At 39.4% G+C, this 17,901-nt stretch overlaps 1 protein-coding gene across 3 annotated transcripts in view; it reads left to right on the top strand.

Moving 5' to 3' along the window:
* The window catches only part of TMEM150C (transmembrane protein 150C), a 69,951-nt gene extending 53,346 nt beyond the window's left edge, over positions 1–16,605 (top strand). For all 3 annotated transcript variants that reach the window (XM_072623960.1, XM_072623958.1, XM_072623959.1), the window contains 3 exons: positions 945–1,072; positions 11,834–12,011; positions 14,573–16,605. In XM_072623960.1, coding sequence (XP_072480061.1) covers positions 945–1,072; positions 11,834–12,011; positions 14,573–14,781 — 515 coding nt within the window. In that variant the 3' untranslated portion in view covers positions 14,782–16,605. The remainder of the gene's footprint in view (positions 1–944; positions 1,073–11,833; positions 12,012–14,572) is intronic.
* Positions 16,606–17,901: the final 1,296 nt, after the last annotated feature.

The raw sequence follows: 17,901 nt of genomic DNA, 5'->3' as shown, positions 1-17,901 counted from the left end.
GGTAAGGGTTTGGAAGGGAAAGACAATAAGTTCCATTTTGGATATGCTAAGTTTGATAAGTCTGTGGGACATCCAATTTGAGGTTTCCCAAAGGCAGATGGAGATGTGAGACTGGAGGTTTTTGTTTTTATTGTTGTTAGATAGTGTCAGTCATATCTGACTCTTCATGATCCCACTTGAGGTTTCCTTGACTGTTTCCTTCTCCAGCTCATTTTACAGATGAGGAAACTGATGCAAACAGGGTGAAGTCACTTGCCCAAGGTCACACAACTATTAAGTGTCCAAGACCAGATTTGAACTCAGGAAGATGAGTCTTCCTAGGCACAGCACTCTATCCACTGCGCACCTAGGTTAGGGCAAGATAAACCTATCCTCAGAATTATCTGCATGGAGTTGATAGGTGAATCCTTGGAAACTGATGAGATCAAGTGAAATAATACAGCGCTCAGAATTTGGGAGGACACTGATAATTAGCAGTCATGATCTAAATATAATTATTTATCTGTGGGTACTTTTATGGGGAAGACATATAGAAAAAAGACTTCTCTTTACTATCTCAATCAATCACCTTTCCCTTTTACCTTCATAACATTTTAAATGTATTAAATGTAATATATTAGAAAGACCAACCATCTACAGGACAAAAATATAAGTGATTTGCCCAAGGTCACACAAGCTAGAATTTGAACTCAGATTTCAAACGCCAAATAACACAGTGTAAAGAGTATCAAACTGACTTCAGCTGCACCAACCACATATGTGGTACCTGCTTGAGGTACAATCCAATTCTCCAGAGATAGATTAATGACTCAATCACCAAATGGAAATTTTCTCAATGATCATCAACGTTGATGGACCTTTCTGCACATATAGTGTGAAGAAAAGTATGCTATTGTGATTTCTTAAATTTGATTTTGTGTTGTGTGTTTTTGTTTGATTTTTAGCCCTTGTGGTAGCAATTCTCCGCTTCATACAGTTGAAACCCAAAGTTTTAAACCCGTGGCTAAACGTGAGTGGCTTGGTGGCCCTGTGCCTGGCTTCCTTTGGAATGACATTACTTGGTAATTTTCAGGTACTTTCCTTTCTGTCTTTTCTCCTGTCCCATACTAGTTGTATTTTCATCTTACCTTTATTTCCAACATAACCACCAGATTCCTGCTTACTTAAATATGGCAGCCAACTATTTGCTTTTCCTGTATCTCTGTGAGTCTCTAGGAAGAAGCCTAAGGATGCTAATGAAAGCTCCCCACCCCCCACTTCCAGTGGACTGAGAAGTCTGGGTGGGTTTGTTCATTCTGTTCTGTCTTTGTTATGTATGTGTTCTGAACTGAGTTTTGGGAATAGGATCATAGATGTCTCAATGTCACTTAGTCCAACCCCTTCATTTGACAGATAGGAAAACTAAGTCCAGAGAGGCAAAGTCAGTTACTAAGCAACTTGCCACCAGTAGGTTTCAGAGCTAGGATTTGAACTCAGATATTTTAACTCCAAATTCAATATACTTTTATTATACCAGTGGGGTCAAACTCTACTAGTTGCATATTGCCTTAGAAAACCACAAATTAGCATTATCTATGTTTTATTGTATTTTTATTTATTCTGTTAATATTTCTCAAGTTTATTTTCATCTGGTTTGGCTTCATGGGGGATTTTGGAGGAATTCAAGTCTGACATCTCTTCACTCCCCAGCACTGGCCCTCAATACAATGCACTTATGGGAAAGTCTCTTGAGTCCTTTATATACATTCCAGATTGCCCTTATAGTGGTCCTCCCAGAGGTATCTCATTAAATCTCATTTTAGTAAGGACACTCCAGTGCTAGTCATGCCTGTAAGGTGTGCCAATCAGCCATTCTCATGAAGCAATAAGAACATTGGCAAGAAACAGGTTTTTAAAGAAAGGGAGATTTTTATCATTCCTGGTATATCACTTACAATTGTCTTGCCTTCTTTCCCAATATTTGCTGTTGTTATTTAGTCATTTCAGTCATGTCTGATTCTCTGTGACCCCATTTGGGGTTTTCTTGGCAAAGATACTGGAGTGGTTTGCCATTTCCTTCTCCAGCTTATTTTACAGATGAGGAAACTGAGGTAAAGAGGGTTAAATGAGTTGCTCAAGATCACACAGCTAGTGTGGCCAGACTTGAACTCAGGAAGATGAGTTTTTCTGACTACAGGCCTACCTCTTTCTGTTCTATGCCTCCTAGTTGTCTTTTCCAATATTAAAGGTCCCTTCCCACTGAAATTACCAGTACCTGGGTACACAGTTGTATCTATTCTCTTATAAAATGCAGTAATGTCAGTTTTAAAGCAGTGGTTTAAATTGTACATCAGCGATTACAGACATTTTGTATACCAGTGTGTACTCTTATCCAATCCCTTTTTATATAAATATGTGTGGCCACTAAGGTGAGTAATAATCGCGAGTGAAAGTAACAGTAAGGGGAGCTGCCTGGCATTGTGGCTAAGCCTTTACAGACCCTCCCACAAAGGCACTCACTGAGACTAGCCACAGAGGTATTACGGGCAGTCATTTTTTGTCCCAGATGTGGTGCATAGGGTGCAGCCTCTTTGCTCTGGAGTGTCAAAAACCTTATCCTTTGAATGGGGGAATGGTTACTAATCTAGACAACCTGATCCTTTGCTTCAAGGTGACTGGCACTGGGACAGGAAGAACTGAGTTCAAATCTGATCTCAGACACTTGCTAGGTATGTGACCCCGGATAAGTCACCTAACCCGTTTGCCTCAGTTTCCTCATTTGTAAAATGGGGATAATAACAGCACCTGCCTTCATGGGTTATTGTGAGGATCAAATGAGATCACTGTAGAGTACTTAGTACAATAATTGGCACATAGTAAGAATTATATGTGTTATTATTATCTCCACGGAAGCAAAAGTTCTTTTACAATAAGATGAATCATTAAAAGATCTGATTTGTTCTAGCAACTGTGGTGCTTAATGGGGTCATGAAGAATCAGATACAGCTGAAACTACCGAACAAACAAAAAAACTAGCATCTGCTTACGAAATCTTTCACAAGTTACGTAATTCTAGTGCTTTTTCTCTGGTCAATATTTCCTATTTATCATGTATATAGACTGTTTTGCATATACTTTTTTTCTTCTAGTCTCCCCCATTAGATTATAAGTTCCTTGAGGACAGAGACTGTCTTTTGCCTCTTTTTATAGCACAGTGCCTGTCTATCATCCAGTATCTCTGGAAGTCTTTCCAAGCTCATGTTCATGACCTGACACGTAGTAGGCACTTGATAAATGTTTACTGATTGACGGCTTTGGAATCTGCTCTTGCAACAGAGTGACACTGAATGATTCATCCCTAAACATACTATAACAAGAATATATTTGTAATTGTAGCAATTAGTTATTTGTATAAGATCAACCCATATGTCTAAAAAATATCCATGATGCATGCTGTTCACTTGGTCTTAACTGGTTTTTCAACATGATATCCTTGGCTGAGATCTTACCAACCAATTTTGGACTGTAGCTGCACCAATTGCCCCAATGCCCTGAAACCTAGAAGCAAGGGAAGGAAGGATCTTCCACCTTAGATGGAAACAGGGGCTGATCTTGCTTGCCCAAGATCAATGTCTTCTAGACCGAAAATAGAAGCTGAGGATTAAGTCAAAGAAAGGATTAATTGTTTGACCTTGGGGGAGACTTTCTCACTTCATCATACCCTTTGTGTTCCAGTAATTTTTCATACTGTTTGGTTCTTGTCCATTATGCTCAAAGAGGACCAAAATGTCATCTCTATGTCAGAGGCAAGGCATGGTGTGTCCAACTGTGGCTGATCAGACCAATATGAGCTGGGAAGGCTCTATCACAGGTCAGCCCCACATAGCCCAAGGAACATTGGGAGTGGAGATGGTTCTAAATTCGAGAATCTCACATTTCTTTTGAACTACTGCAATTCTGCTTTGCATTTTATCATGGTGCCCTTGGGACAAAAGAAATACTTAATAATTCTATTTATTAAGTAGTCAGGTTCAGCAATTGAATAAGTACCTACAACTTACTAATCATTTGAAAAAAATAATAGACATAAATGAAAAGAAAAAATAACATATTTCTTTGATTTTTAACCACAATTACTTACTGAGGGCGTGTTGTGCCGATTGGACACTGCACAACTCCTCAAAGCTTGGGATCAGAATGGATACTGCCATTCTCATTTCCTCTTCTTCCACATTGATTTTTTTTAGGGCATTCACTTTTTTAATCACAGCAAATACTGGAAACCCAGCTTCTCAAAGATAGGACTCTTCAAATGGAAGCTTTAGTACTCAGAAGGAGATAGTTATATTTATCTTCTGAGTTTCCTGGAAAGTTTAAAATATCTCCAAGAACCACAGCCTGAAGAGGTGAAAATAAAAGGCCACGCATGGCCTTGACTGTGGAGTCAGCCGAGGCCTTCTGTCTCTAAAGTGCCTGGCTATTTTCAGGATGGCCTTGGATTGGACTTCTGAGAAACCACTCTGCACAGGATATTACTGGCTTAAATCTTCTAGAAGAAAAACATAACTTTTTACTCTCCAGAACCAGGTTTTTGCCTATGAAGTTTGTTATTTTCAGCATCAAGGAGAAGGCCCGTGGAAATTGCCTAGGACTAATAGAAGCCATATCAGAAACATCATTTGGTACAAATTAACAATCTTAAAGTTAAAAATGGAAGTAATTTGAATAGACTATAGCGGTACGGTATAGATTTTTAGGAGGAAATCATCAAATTCATCATTTGCTTACCTCTGATAATTTTCCAGTTTTCTCATGTTTGTTGTGCTATTTACCAAAACCAAATTAACTTTCGATATACTGGAATAGACATGCTTAAACACTTAAAACAGTCATTAATGGGAAGAGCTCTACGTCTTCTAGACAAACTTTTATACTAAATATTAGCTCTAAATTCATGTCAAATAACAGATCAAAGAGATTCCAAACCTCCACATTTTACATAATATTAATAATGATGTTTGCCTCTATATAGCACTTTAAGGTTTGCAAAGTTTCTCATTTTAGTTAGTCAAAAAACCATTATTAAGTGCCTACTGAATTCAGGGCATAGTGTTAAGCACTTTGTTGGTGTTCAGTTTAGTCATGTCTGACTCATTGTAACCCCATTTGGGTTACAATGGCAAAGATACTGGAGTGATTTTCCTTTTCCTTCTCCAGTTCACTTCACAGATGAAGAAACTGAGACAAACAGGGTTGTGACTTGTCCAGGGTTACACCGCTGGTAGATGTCTGAGGCTAAATTTGAACTCAGGTCCTCATGACTCCATCTCTGGTGCTCTATCCCCTGCTGCCCTGCCAAGCACTAGAAATACAAAGAAAGGCAAAGACAGTCTCTTCTCTCAAGGAGCTCATAACCTAAAGGGAAAGATGACCTGCTATGTACAAATGAGATTTGGACAAGATAAATTGGAAATAATCAATGGAAGAAAAACAATAGAATGAAAAGGGGTGGGGGGGATGTCACCCTGGGAGATAGATGTTATTCTTATCGCTCCTTCATAGACGCAGAAACTGGGGCAAAAAGAGGCTGACTGATTTGCTTAGGTTGATACAAACTCACTCTCCCTGTCTCAAGCAAAACACTCTATCTCCTCAGTGTCTAAGGCAAGACTCTCTAGCTAGCATTCCCAAAGAGCAATAGATTTTCTCCATATTGGGCTACCATGACACATCTCCTTTCCTTGGGGTTGCATTCTATGGGACCAAGCAATGGCCAGAACGCAGAGCATTTAGAATAGAATGAAAGGAGTGGAAGGGCACTGAGGAGCAAGGGCTTTGTCATGGAGTTTATCAAGTAAGAGAAGAGTGCAAATATGATTGCTATCTAGCAGCAATGGTAGGATCGAGGAAGAGGGGTTTTGTTGTTTGTTTTTCAACAATGAGGGAAATGCAGGCAGGTTTATAGGATAAAGGAAAAGCACAAGTCAATAGAGATTGGAGAAACAAATAGAGAGAAGACAGAAAGGGAAAGATGGAGAGAGAAAGAGGAACAGAGAGAGAAAGACACAAAGAAGACAGAAAGGGGGAGAGAGGAGAGAGACACAGAGAGAGACAGAGACAAGACAGAGAGAAAGAGAGAGAGAGAGAGAGAGAGAGAGAGAGAGAGAGAGAGAGAGAGAGAGAAGAGAGAAAGGGGGAGAGGGAGAAGACAGAAAGGGAGAGATGGAGAGAGAAAGAGAAAGAGGAGCAGAGAGAGAAAGAGAGAGAGAAAAGACAGAAAGGGGGAGAGGGAGAAGACAGAAAGGGAGAGGGAAGACATAAAGGGAGAGATGGAGAGAGAAAGAGAGAAGACAAAAAAGGGGGGAGAGAGAGAGAAAACAAAGAGAGAGAGAAGACAGAAAGGGAGAAGAGAGACAAAGAGAGAGGAATAGAGAGAAGAGAGAAAGGGAGACAGAGAGAGAGAGAGAGAAGACAGAAAGAGTGAGAGAAGACAGAAAGGAGAGAGAGAGAGAGAGAGAGAGAGAGAGAGAGAGAGAGAGAGAGAGAGAGAGAGAGAGAGAGAGAGAGAGGATGATAGTAAATTCAATCTGCTCTAGAATACAAAGGAGATAGAATCAAGAATGCAGGAACTAAATCAGCCACTTCCTATTTGCCAGTTCTGAAACCCTGGACAAGAGAGCCACAAGGTTCATGGAATTCCTAGGAACTGGGAGGTTAAGCTCCTAGTCCCCAACTGAGATCATTTAATTGTGGGGGGAAAATCCTGTTCTCTACATTTTAGGCAAAGTCTGTCTGAAATAGTTTATTAATACACTAAAAGCATTCTCGCTTGGAGAGAGGTCCAGTTATTCAAAGGTTTTTCCTGTTCACTGGAATTCTCTGACCCATGAAGTATGTTCACTGACATTTTACTGTAATGAAATAAAAGATAAAATTCCACAACAAAGGAAAACAGAAGTCCATGGGTTAGGTTTAGGTTTGTTTAGGGGTTTTTTAAAATTTGTTTTCAGTGACCATTAGTAATATTGAAGAAATACTTCCCTGAAACCAATTACTCCCTCTTTGACCATTCCCTCAAAGGTTCCCCCTTTTTTGCTCAAAGGTATACAGGAAGATTAAGTCATTTAATTGGATTTTTTAAAAAGGCGTTCCCACTCCTAGCTGAGTCACCAAAGGTTAAGTCTCTTAGTTTCAGGAAATTAAGAGCCTTCCCTTAAACTGATTAAATCTTTTCAGGGAAAAAGGAAAAGATTTGTATTTGTACAAAAATATTTGTAGCCGCTCTCTTTGCGGTGGCAAAGAATTGGAAATTGAGGGAATACCCGTCAGGGAATGGTTGAACAAGTTGTGGTATGTGGTTGTAATGGAATAGTATTATGCTATAAGAAATGATGAGCAGGTTGGTTTTAGAAAAACAGAAAGACTTGCAAGAAATAATGCAGAGTGAAATGGGCTGAACCAAAAGAACATTATATATAGTAACAGTAAGTTTGCTCAAAGAGTAACTGTAAATGATTAAGCTGTTCTGAGTAATAGGAATATTCAAATAAACCACAAAGGACTTATGAAGGAAAATACTATCCACCTTCAGAGAAAGAAATTATATACACAAGTATGTATTGTATGGTCCCACATATATATCTATGGCCTTCTCTAGTACAGGGTTAGGAAGGGAGGGAGGGACACAAGTTGGAATTCAAAATGTAACAAAGATAAATAAATTAAATGAATACAGGATAATTTAAAAATTAAGTCTTCTATTCAAGGAAGAAATATCATATGTTTTTTCATCAAGTGGCACCAGGTATATCAGACCAGAACACTGTGATAATATTTTTTTCTTAATATTTTACAACACATTGGAGACCTTAATGCTTCATGCTTCTACAATTCATTTCCAAGTTCATACAGTCCATCTTCCTACCCAATGAAGATATATCTATATATCTATATCTCTATCTATCTATCTATCTATCTATCTATCTATCTATCTATCTATATACCTTCTACATCATTCAGTTCAATTCAACATTTTTTAAGGTTGACTAATGTTCTCTGAAAGAGAACAAAGGCAGGAAATGCAGCCAGATTAGACCAATTAAACATAGAAATCTGTACTTGAAAGTGATCTAGTTTGGAAGGCATATTGAATGATCAGTTCAAAAGAGAAGGACTTTCCCATCTATATAAAACTTTAAACAAAAATCAAGGGCATCCACGGTAGGGATGGAGAATGAGCAGACGTTTGTGAGCTTTCAACGATAGACCACATATCTACCATTTCACAATTGGCAGAAAAATATAGAAGATATAAGATCCAGCTGAGATTTGTCAATTATGAATAAAGCATTTGACTAGATTGAGCAACCTCCCTCCTTATAGTCTTTTCTTCACACCAAGTATCTCCCATCCACACATCAAAATCACTCATGAAAGCTACGACAACAGAAATAATCCTGTTTGATGACCCTTTGACCATGAACATCAGGCAATAAAGCGTAACACAGAGAGATGTCTTCTTGCCACAGGTATTCACCACTGTGAAGGAGGAGATCCAGCACAGATTTCAAGTTGAAGAGAAAGATTCTCTGAGGATGTTGAGGTCCACAAGATACCCCTGGTTGTGTCCAGCTCTGGAAGGCAGCAGTTTCATGGAGAGGGCCATAACCCCTCAAAAGAGTTTTTGACCTGACCATCCACAAGTAGATAAAGAATGTCAATTGCCCAAAATATGACATGAAGGTGGATGAATGGCTTAGAGCTTCTGTATAAGCATGTATGTGTAGGACAGACAGGACATGGACAACTTGGGCCTGAAATTCAACAAAAAAAGAGCATACTGCTTTGGGGAACTCATGCTGTATGGGTTGTACTCTCCCGCCATTACACTTTCCCCAAGTTAAATACTTGCTGACCTCAGCAAATCAACTGAAGTGTATGTGGCACATTTGCCCAAGATCTTAATTCTGGAATATTCTCTGAGAGACTGTGAAGACTAGAGCATTGTCCTTTGAATCCCTACTGGAATGCCATCCACCAAAGAGACTTCACCAAGTGCACATGGCATGGTTCTTTCTTAATGGTTTCCTTAATGCCACATCATGTGCAAGAACATTCAGTCCATGCCTAGAATGCATTCCGTCCTCACCACCACCTCTTCAAATCTCTAATTTCCTTTAGAGTTCACCTCAATGGCCACCTTCTACAGGAGGTCCTCCCTGAACCCTCCCAGCTTCTGACTACCATCACCACCAAATTACTTTGTATAGACAAGGTGTCCCCAAAGTCTTAGTGTGGTTTTTATTCTTTTATGATTTAAACTGCACTGAGACTTTTGGGATACCCTGATTTTTATACTTATATATGCATATATTTCCCCAGAGAAGATGAAAAGTATTTGAAGGTAAAGAGTATCTTGTTTTTATATCCCTAGTACCCGGAACAGTGCCTGGCACTTTGTTGTTCAGTCATTTTCAGTTATATCTGAAACAAAGAAAAACCCTATTTGGGGTTTTCTTTCTCCAACTCAGTTTACACATGAGAAACTGAGGCAAAAAGGATTAAGTGACTTGCCCAGGGTCACAAAGCTTGTAAGTGTCTGAAGCCAGATTTGGACTCAGGAAGTTGAATCTTACTGACTCCAGGTCCTGTGCTCTCCCTACTGCACCACCTAGTTACACCTAGCACTTAGTAGTGCTTAATAAATATTGGCCAATTGATATTGTGGTAACAGATAGGAAACCAAATTTAACCAAAACCCTGATCACTCATTTCCTTTTAAAGTTATACTCAGACAAATAAGATAAGCACCAAATTTGAACCTTCATAGATCATTGCAATGATTTGTGATTTTATTTCCTTAGCCATATTAATGGACTACACCAGTCCAATCAGTTGATTTAGTTTGTCAGAAGTAATCGAAATAACTCGGCCACAGCATTACTCTACCTTGGTGGAATGAATTTCAAATTTCTCATTCCCAAGTCAAACCTAGCAAAGAGCCCCCCAAGAAAACTCCCTTTACCTTAAGACTGTCCCTAACTCATGTAGGTCTCCAATTGCTGCAAGCTCTACTTCTATGAAAGCTATGCTAAAGACAATACTTTTTAAAAATCTGTTCACATGGCTAATTTTGTCATACAACATAGGCCAGATCTTGACTTTTCTTTACAATACAGAAATTAAGAAACACCCCAGGCTTTCGTTAATATTCTTTGCTAATAAAACATTGATCTTTCAGAGTTTGCCTTTCTTTGTGAATACACAGCCACCTCTGAAATTTCATTTTTTCATTCTGGAAGACAATACTTGAGGCTGTATTCTTTTAAACTATGGGAACCTTTTAGCCATTCTCCTACTATAAAGGCTTTTTTAATTTAAATTTTTAAATTTATCTCAAAGACTTCACTGGATTCTTATCTTCTTCCTCATATAAAGGAGTTGATTAGTGACCAACCCCACCTTCACCCCCCATCTCCACCTCTATCCTAGAAAGCCCAGAATATAATCCCAAAGTGTTTATAACTGTAAATATTCCTCTGAACCCGGGTCCCTTTGGAGTATATGAAGACACCTTTCTTTCTCTAGTGGAACTCATCAGTGGATGAGAAAAGCTTTAAATTACTGAGCCCTGGGCACAGAGTTCAGTTTCAAAGGAGTCCGGGCTCAGGAGCAATTTGTGGGTTGGAGGTGGGGAAGTGGGAGGAAAACAATCAATTTCTTTCTCTTCCTTCCCAAAGATGGTCATGGTGTCTAGAAGTGATTTGCCCAGAGGCTGATACCCTGTCAAGCAGCTATAGAGAGTCTGTCTGAAAGTGTTCTAAGTCCAACAAAGACCCATTTTCCAGACAGGCATAGATACAGAGAGAGAATCACCTGAGGGAAAAGATGACCCACAGCATCAGACAAAAGAACCAGTTCTGGACTCCAAGAGAGAGTCTCAGCAACTAAAACTTGGGCCTTAGAGAGGATTATATGAGGAAAGAGGATTTCCGGAATTGTGAGTTACCTCAGCATAGGTTTCCCATGTGTATCCGATTACTATCGTACCCTAAATTGTATTAACCCTTTTCATTTCCCCGCCCTGATTGATCCTATTCTGAAGGCAAACTAGACCATCTGTTGCCTCAGTTCTTACTTAGCCTTTAACCACTGGACGGGTGTTGCCTCAGACAAACTGAGACCTGGGGAAGAACTTACTTTAAGAAGGTTAAGATCTCCCACTGCATCCCAGGCCATGACCAGACATCCTGACCTATGTCTTGCCACTGGACTCCAACAACTCTGGAGGAGAGGGTGAGGCTGATGACTCTGCACAGCCCTGCCTCACTTAAACCCAATTCATTTGTAAGTCAAGACATCACCCGCCTGATGGCATTGGTCCTCTTGGAGAAGGAAGAATGAACAGCATGTATGTTTGTGGAGTACACACACCAGGTGTCTGGGAAGGAATACTTTGTAGTTACTTTGTTTTACTACATATCTTATCAAATATCTTAGCTAAGAGCTAATTGTATCTACTGACTGATTGTTCCTGGGAAGGTATCAGCAGCTTAACCACAGTGTTAATCCTAGAATCCAAAGAAGCAGCCATCTGCTAGGAACCCAACACACAGGTCTGAAAGCAGGTTGAAAGAGTAGCCAGAAGGAGCATATTACTCTTAAATGCATTTTCTCAGAATCTGTTTTCTCTCTCTCTCTCTTCTCCCATGTTTTCCTTAACAATTTTCCCCCTCTCAGGGTGGGGATGGAGGGGTAGCACCAGAAGACTGTAATCATGAGAGAACTCTATTTCTTTTTTTTTCTTTTTTCACAAACGAGCCTCCACATGCTATATTGTTTATTCTTCTCCAAGCTCACCAGCGATGAAGAAATCCATAATGTGGGCACCTCCCTAACTTTTGGATTTGGTACGTTGGCTTGTTGGATCCAGGCTGCTCTGACACTCAAAGTCAACATTAAGAACGAAGGTCGGAAGATTGGGATTCCCAGAGTGATTCTAGCAGCATCTATCACTCTCTGTGTGGTCCTCTGTATCCTTTGAATATAAAAAGCATTTTCTTTTTGTTGATTTTCCCTTAGGGAGGTTAGAATACAAAGCAAACATAGTTATCTATATAGATATTAGGATACTCTCTTTATCAGCAAAGAAGGGGAGGTTTGCTTTGTTTCTGGTTTTTTGTCATCAGCTTTATCAGGCTCCAAAGGAGATAATGAGTTACATATAATCTGTGATTTTCCAGAACTGTTTTCAAGTTTATTTATGAGAACTGAGTAACAAAGATAGTAAATTTCCCCCCTTTTAGAAAAATATTTAAAAACAAAAATATTCTAAACTACAAAAGTATTGAGATTGTTTTTCCCTTAAAAAAAAACCTATTAATTTACTAGTAGCTGATTCAATGGTTTTATTTAATAAATTATCCACTAAGATAAAAGCAAGCAAATTTATCTTTCAGAAAAAAGTAATTAAGTTATTCTAAGAAGTGAACTCAAGAAGCATAGAGTACATTTAGCCATCCCAGATACAATTAATACCATACATACAGTATGCGTTGTAGCGATTTGTTTAGCAAAGACAAAATTAAGTCTTCGTTATTCAGAGACTGATTTTTTCAGTTTGTGAATTTTCCAATCTTTTTATTTCTCTTTTCTCTGACCACCTCCCCTTTGATTAATCATCAGCATCCTTTCCTTGTCAAATGCGCCAGAGGAAGTTAAAGGAGCTGAAACTCAAATCAGTCGTAAGTTCGTGGTTGAGAGGTTAAAGCTATTTGTTAAAGAGATGGGAGAGCTGATTGTTGAATTTTCCATGTGAACATTTCCACCTCAGAAATCAGTAAACACTGCAAGTGATTTTTTGTTTGTTTTGATGATTTTCAAGGGAGAGGGGATGGGATGTTCTAGCTTGGGAGAGCGGATTGTTAAATTTTCAGCGTGAACACTTCTACCTCAGAATTCAGTCAACACCTCCGATGATTTTTTTGTCTTGATGATTGTCTAGACTTAAGAAAATGTTCATAATGAAAATTAAGCTTAAATGTGTGTTGTGTTTTTCCAAGGGTTAGTTGTCAAACATTTACCAGAAGAAAAGGCCATTACTTGGAGAAAGGGCCATTCCTAACTATCCGCAGATTTTCATGATCTAAGCTATCCAGGGCCAAATTAGCATAAAGGTCTTAGCGATATTTATAACATCTGGCCACTGCATCCGAAGAGCAATAGGTAGGCTCCAGATGGCTTAGAAGGTTGAGATCATTATCCTAAATTCCATCTGAGTCCTAAGAAACTGTTTATTAGAAGCTCTCCATAACAGTAAGAATCGTCTCATTATTCCAAAGTGGATAGATCCAGACATGGCAGCTCGGATTTGCCTGTTCTTTTCCCAAGTAGGAATGCCACAGATAATCTTTTTTCCCCTTTTGGTACCCAGAACTAAGAGAAGTTTGGAGCCAGTGACTTTTATCCTGTTAAATGTTGGTATTAAGTGTAATTTTGGAAAAGAACAAAGTCCCAAGGACTTGCCTTGGTTTAAAAAAAAATTATCCATCCTTGCTTGTTTCTTTTGTGGAAGTCTGTCATAAAGACACAAATGAATACCAATGACATTTAGGCCCTTTAGTAAACCAACTAATTCATAATCTAATGGGCGACACTTTCTACTTCTGAGTATGCTCAAAGTACAATTTCCATTTCAAATCATTCTGTTAGATCCTTCTCCCTAAAAATTCCCATCCCAACAGATATTGTGGAAAATAAGATAAGAAGGGTCTCAACTCTTTATTTTTTTCCATAGTTCATTGAAAAGAAGGGTGAAAATGGCCCTTGAAGAATAAAAGTGTGTTCTCTGCTTCTGAACAGGAGAGAGGGGCCATTTCTAACCTCAAGTGTGACAGCTGATAGCATTTCTAGGATTGGCTTGTGAATCGTTACACCCAAAATAGTTCCAGACCCTTAAGTGACTTCACTGCTGTCTGCCTCAGCTTTTTGTTTAACTGCTTTTCAGTCATGTCTGACCCTCCATGACCCCATTTGGGGTTTTCTTAGCAAAGATACCGGAGTGCTTTGCCATTTCCTTCTCCAGCTCATTTTACAGATGAGGAAACTGAGGCAAACAGGGTTAAGTGACTTGCACAAGGTCACTTAGCACAAGCACACAGCTAGTAAGTGTCTGAGGTCAGATTTGAACTTAGGAAGATGAGTCTTCTAGACTCCACACCTAGCACTCTATTTACTGTGCCACCTAGCTGCCCCCTACCTCAGCTTCCTTAACTATAAAATGGAAATAAAAATTAGTACTTACCTCCCAGAGTTGTGAGGATCAAATGAGATATTTGTAAAGCACTTAACATGGTACCCAGCACTTAACAGGTATTTAATAGATGCTTTTTCCCTTACCCTTCCCTTTCCCTATTTGTGAAAGACTTAGCCCTCTTATTGATCTTATGGAGTTCTTAAGAGTACTATTCAGGGCAGTCCATCAAATTGTAAAATAGCGGCTTTACTTTGGAAAGGGAGGTTGCAATATGACCTGTCTTTAAAGTGTCCACTGACAAATCTCAGTGTGTTTTCCTTGACTTCCCCCTTCCCCCAGATTTTATTCTCATGGCCCAAGAAATTCACATGCACGCAGCCAGGATTCAGTGGGGCCTCGTGATGTGCTTCCTGTGTTACTTTGGCACTTTCGCCGTGGAGTTTCGGCATTACCGTTATGAGATCGTCTGCTCCGAGTACCAGGAGAATTTCCTGAGTTTCTCTGAAAGCCTATCAGAAGCATCTGAGTATCAAACCGACCAAGTGTAATTTGACTTACGTAGACCTCATTGGTGACACTAGGGGAGAGGGTTAGGGACTGACACAGGGCAAGTGTCACATATGACTTCATGACACCCAACACACACACACACACATACATATACATGTCTGTTCACAGCCACTCTCACTAACGGGGCCTCTTTTCAGGGTGGATGGTTTCTTTTAAGGAGACAAATAAAAGCACAAGCCCTTATATGGGGGGATGAAAACTCTTGCATCTTTAATACACACAACAGATCAAGAAGCTTTTGTAAGACCGTGTATCTTTCTCCCCTTGCCTGTCTCTTTTTCCCAGTCCTCCCCACTCCCTTGTTCTCCTTTGCCTATTATGGCTTCATTATTCATGCCCTACTGTTAAATAGGGTCACTCAAAATAAGAATGGCGAAGCCACCAACTCCCTAAGTCTTGCTTGGAAAACAAGCCACTCAAATTCTTCAGAGGTAGACCCAGAAGATCTTCCTAATGGATGACCAAGTAACACTTGTCTGGATGGAAATTATCCAAAGAAGAGTGCCCAGGCATGGGGAGGGTGGGTTGTGGGAGGTGGGGGAGGGAATTCCCCAAGTACTGAGTCTGTATCTCATCCAACAGTCACTTCATTGTTACTTAAAGATGGGGCCATGTGTGTTCTGAAGAAAAATCATGTTACATAATTTTGGAGAGAAAATCTACTAGGATGGATTACAGAACTACCATTCACATAAAACAAGATGAAGATGTGGTTTTGTTTTTAAATGTTCTTCCTACCGTCTATCCTGGACGATATCTTTTCGTTTGATTCCCTGCATCCTTTTTGTATCACTTTTGCCTTTTTGTATCACTTTTGATCCCATGGACAGAAAAAGATCTTAATGTAAAGACGGGTGCCCTGTATTCCATCCAACCATAATGAAGTCAGATTATTATCATCTGAAAGTTCAATTTACCAGGGTTTTTTTTTTCCAATAGAGGAAGCTATGATAACATATAACAAAAGATGAGTGAGAGAGAAGGACCCACTGGAGCTGGAGGCTGTCTCAGATGAGCCATTTATGAAAAGGCAAGCATTAAGTTATCTTAGTGCAAGTCTGAAAGCAAGAGAGTTCCCTCCCCTCTTTTAAGGAGGCCCACAAAATGCTCAGTCTTTGCTTTTCCCAGCATTCCATGGACGGGAAGCTCCTGGAGTGACCAGGGATGGAGGCAGCCACAACTCAAACATATCATCGTCCATCTATGACTGCGCTTTGCTCTAGATAACCCCCTGATTGGCTCATAGGAGCTGCGGGATTTCACAGAATTGCACTTTTAAAAACTAGTTTTGGATCCAGTGAAGGAAATGTCAGCAAAAATCATTAAAAAGCAAAACAAAAGCCAACGAACAAGATTTTTTAAGTATGATGGAGCTGTCATCCATGTGAGGTGCAGGAAAACATAATTGTGAATGGGGTAAAAAAAAAAAAAAACCTAAGAAAAGTGAATTTAGTTAGAAGCCAGCAAACATGCAGTAAAAAGTTCAAGCAAAAGAATCATCTTTTCATGAAAAGGGCATCTACTTGTAAATAGTCCAAGCCAAGGTAACATTTATTCTTTTTAAGAAGAAAACTTTTTGTTTTTATCATTTTTATATTGTAAAATTTTATCAAAGTAAAACATGAAGGTTTGTGACGATTTCTTTTACTTTCCACAAGTAAAAATCAAGCTGCTGACTTTGGATGGTGGGATATTGTTCTATGCTTGTGAGTCTGTCTAATGGTGCCCTCTGGCAAAGCGAAGCAATTACCAATATCACACACAGGGTCCGGACCACTAAATAAAGTGCTTTTATGACAAAATATGCTTTGTTTTTCCCTTCCTAATGCCTCACCTCCTTTGCAAAGGGAGTGAGACTTGGGTGGACGCTCCCTAGGAAAACAAACCACAGCAACTGGAAACTAATGCAAAGAGCAGGGTAGCCCCAGATTAAGGGAGCTGGATAACCTTGGTCCAGAAGATGGAGCCCACCAACTGAGTGAAAGGTCAAGCACTAAAGACCCTTAAAGATGAAAGGAGTTGGGCATAACTTTATTTAGGAAAGAAAAGCCTGTTAAGAAATGATGAAAATATAGTGGGATCTGGAGCAGGTAGGGGGTGCAGTGGATAGAAGGCAGAATTTGGCAGTCAGACCTGAGTTCAAATTTGGCCTTAGAGATCTCCTAGCTGTGTGACCCCATCTGTCTATCTCAGTTTCCTCACCAAAGGGCCTGCAGGTAACAGCTTTCTGACCTCTGATCACTCACGGGATCCACAAACCTGCCAGAATTTTGAACAGGGAAACTCCACAGGAGGTGTAAAGACTGATCACTCCATCCAAGAGTGGGAAAAGCAGGAAGCCTGGCTCTGTCATGGTCCCAATTCAGAAACTAGATTGGAGATATGAATAAACAGATAATAAATACCACAGGTGACTTGAGTCAACTAAAAGGTAAAGAGTTTTCATATCTTGCCTCAGACACTACCTGTGTGACCTGCGCAAGTCACTTAACCCCGACTGCCTCAAAAAAAGAAAAGAAAGGTAAAGCCTTTTAAGAAGAATTATTCCACAAGATATAAAATCAAAGCCTTGGGGGGGGAATATATGGCTTGATCACAAAGACTCTAAGAGTGCCTGAAATAAATAAAGTAAGAGACATTTTAAAAAATGAAATTGTAAATGAAATAAAAGCACTGGGGTAAAGTGAAAAGTGAAGAAATAGCTGAGAACAAAAGATGGAGACTCTTACCCAAATAGCAGACTGCATGAAAATTAAAAGAGAAATCAGAATGCAGTAACTCTAGAAAAAAACAAGACATGTCAGAACGAATGATAACAATGATAGTGAACATTTATATAACATTTATTGTGTGCCAGGCACGTTTAAGAAAATCATACTTTGATTCTAGAAATTAGAGAAGCCTGCCGTTGGTAGAGAAGGAAAGAAGCATATAGTAAGCACCTGCTGTATGATGCACCAGGCACTAAGTGCTTTACAATTATTATTTCACTTGATCCTCACAATAAACCTATGAGGTAGGTACTTCTATTATCCCCATTTTATAGATGAGGAAACTGAGACAGGCTAAGTGAATTGTTCAGGGTCAAACAGATAGTA

Source organism: Notamacropus eugenii, chromosome 7 (genome assembly GCF_028372415.1).
Source record: "Notamacropus eugenii isolate mMacEug1 chromosome 7, mMacEug1.pri_v2, whole genome shotgun sequence".
Lineage (NCBI taxonomy): Eukaryota > Metazoa > Chordata > Mammalia > Diprotodontia > Macropodidae > Notamacropus > Notamacropus eugenii.
The sequence above is the reverse complement of the archived record's forward strand: the minus strand, read 5'-3'. Positions and strand labels throughout refer to the sequence as shown.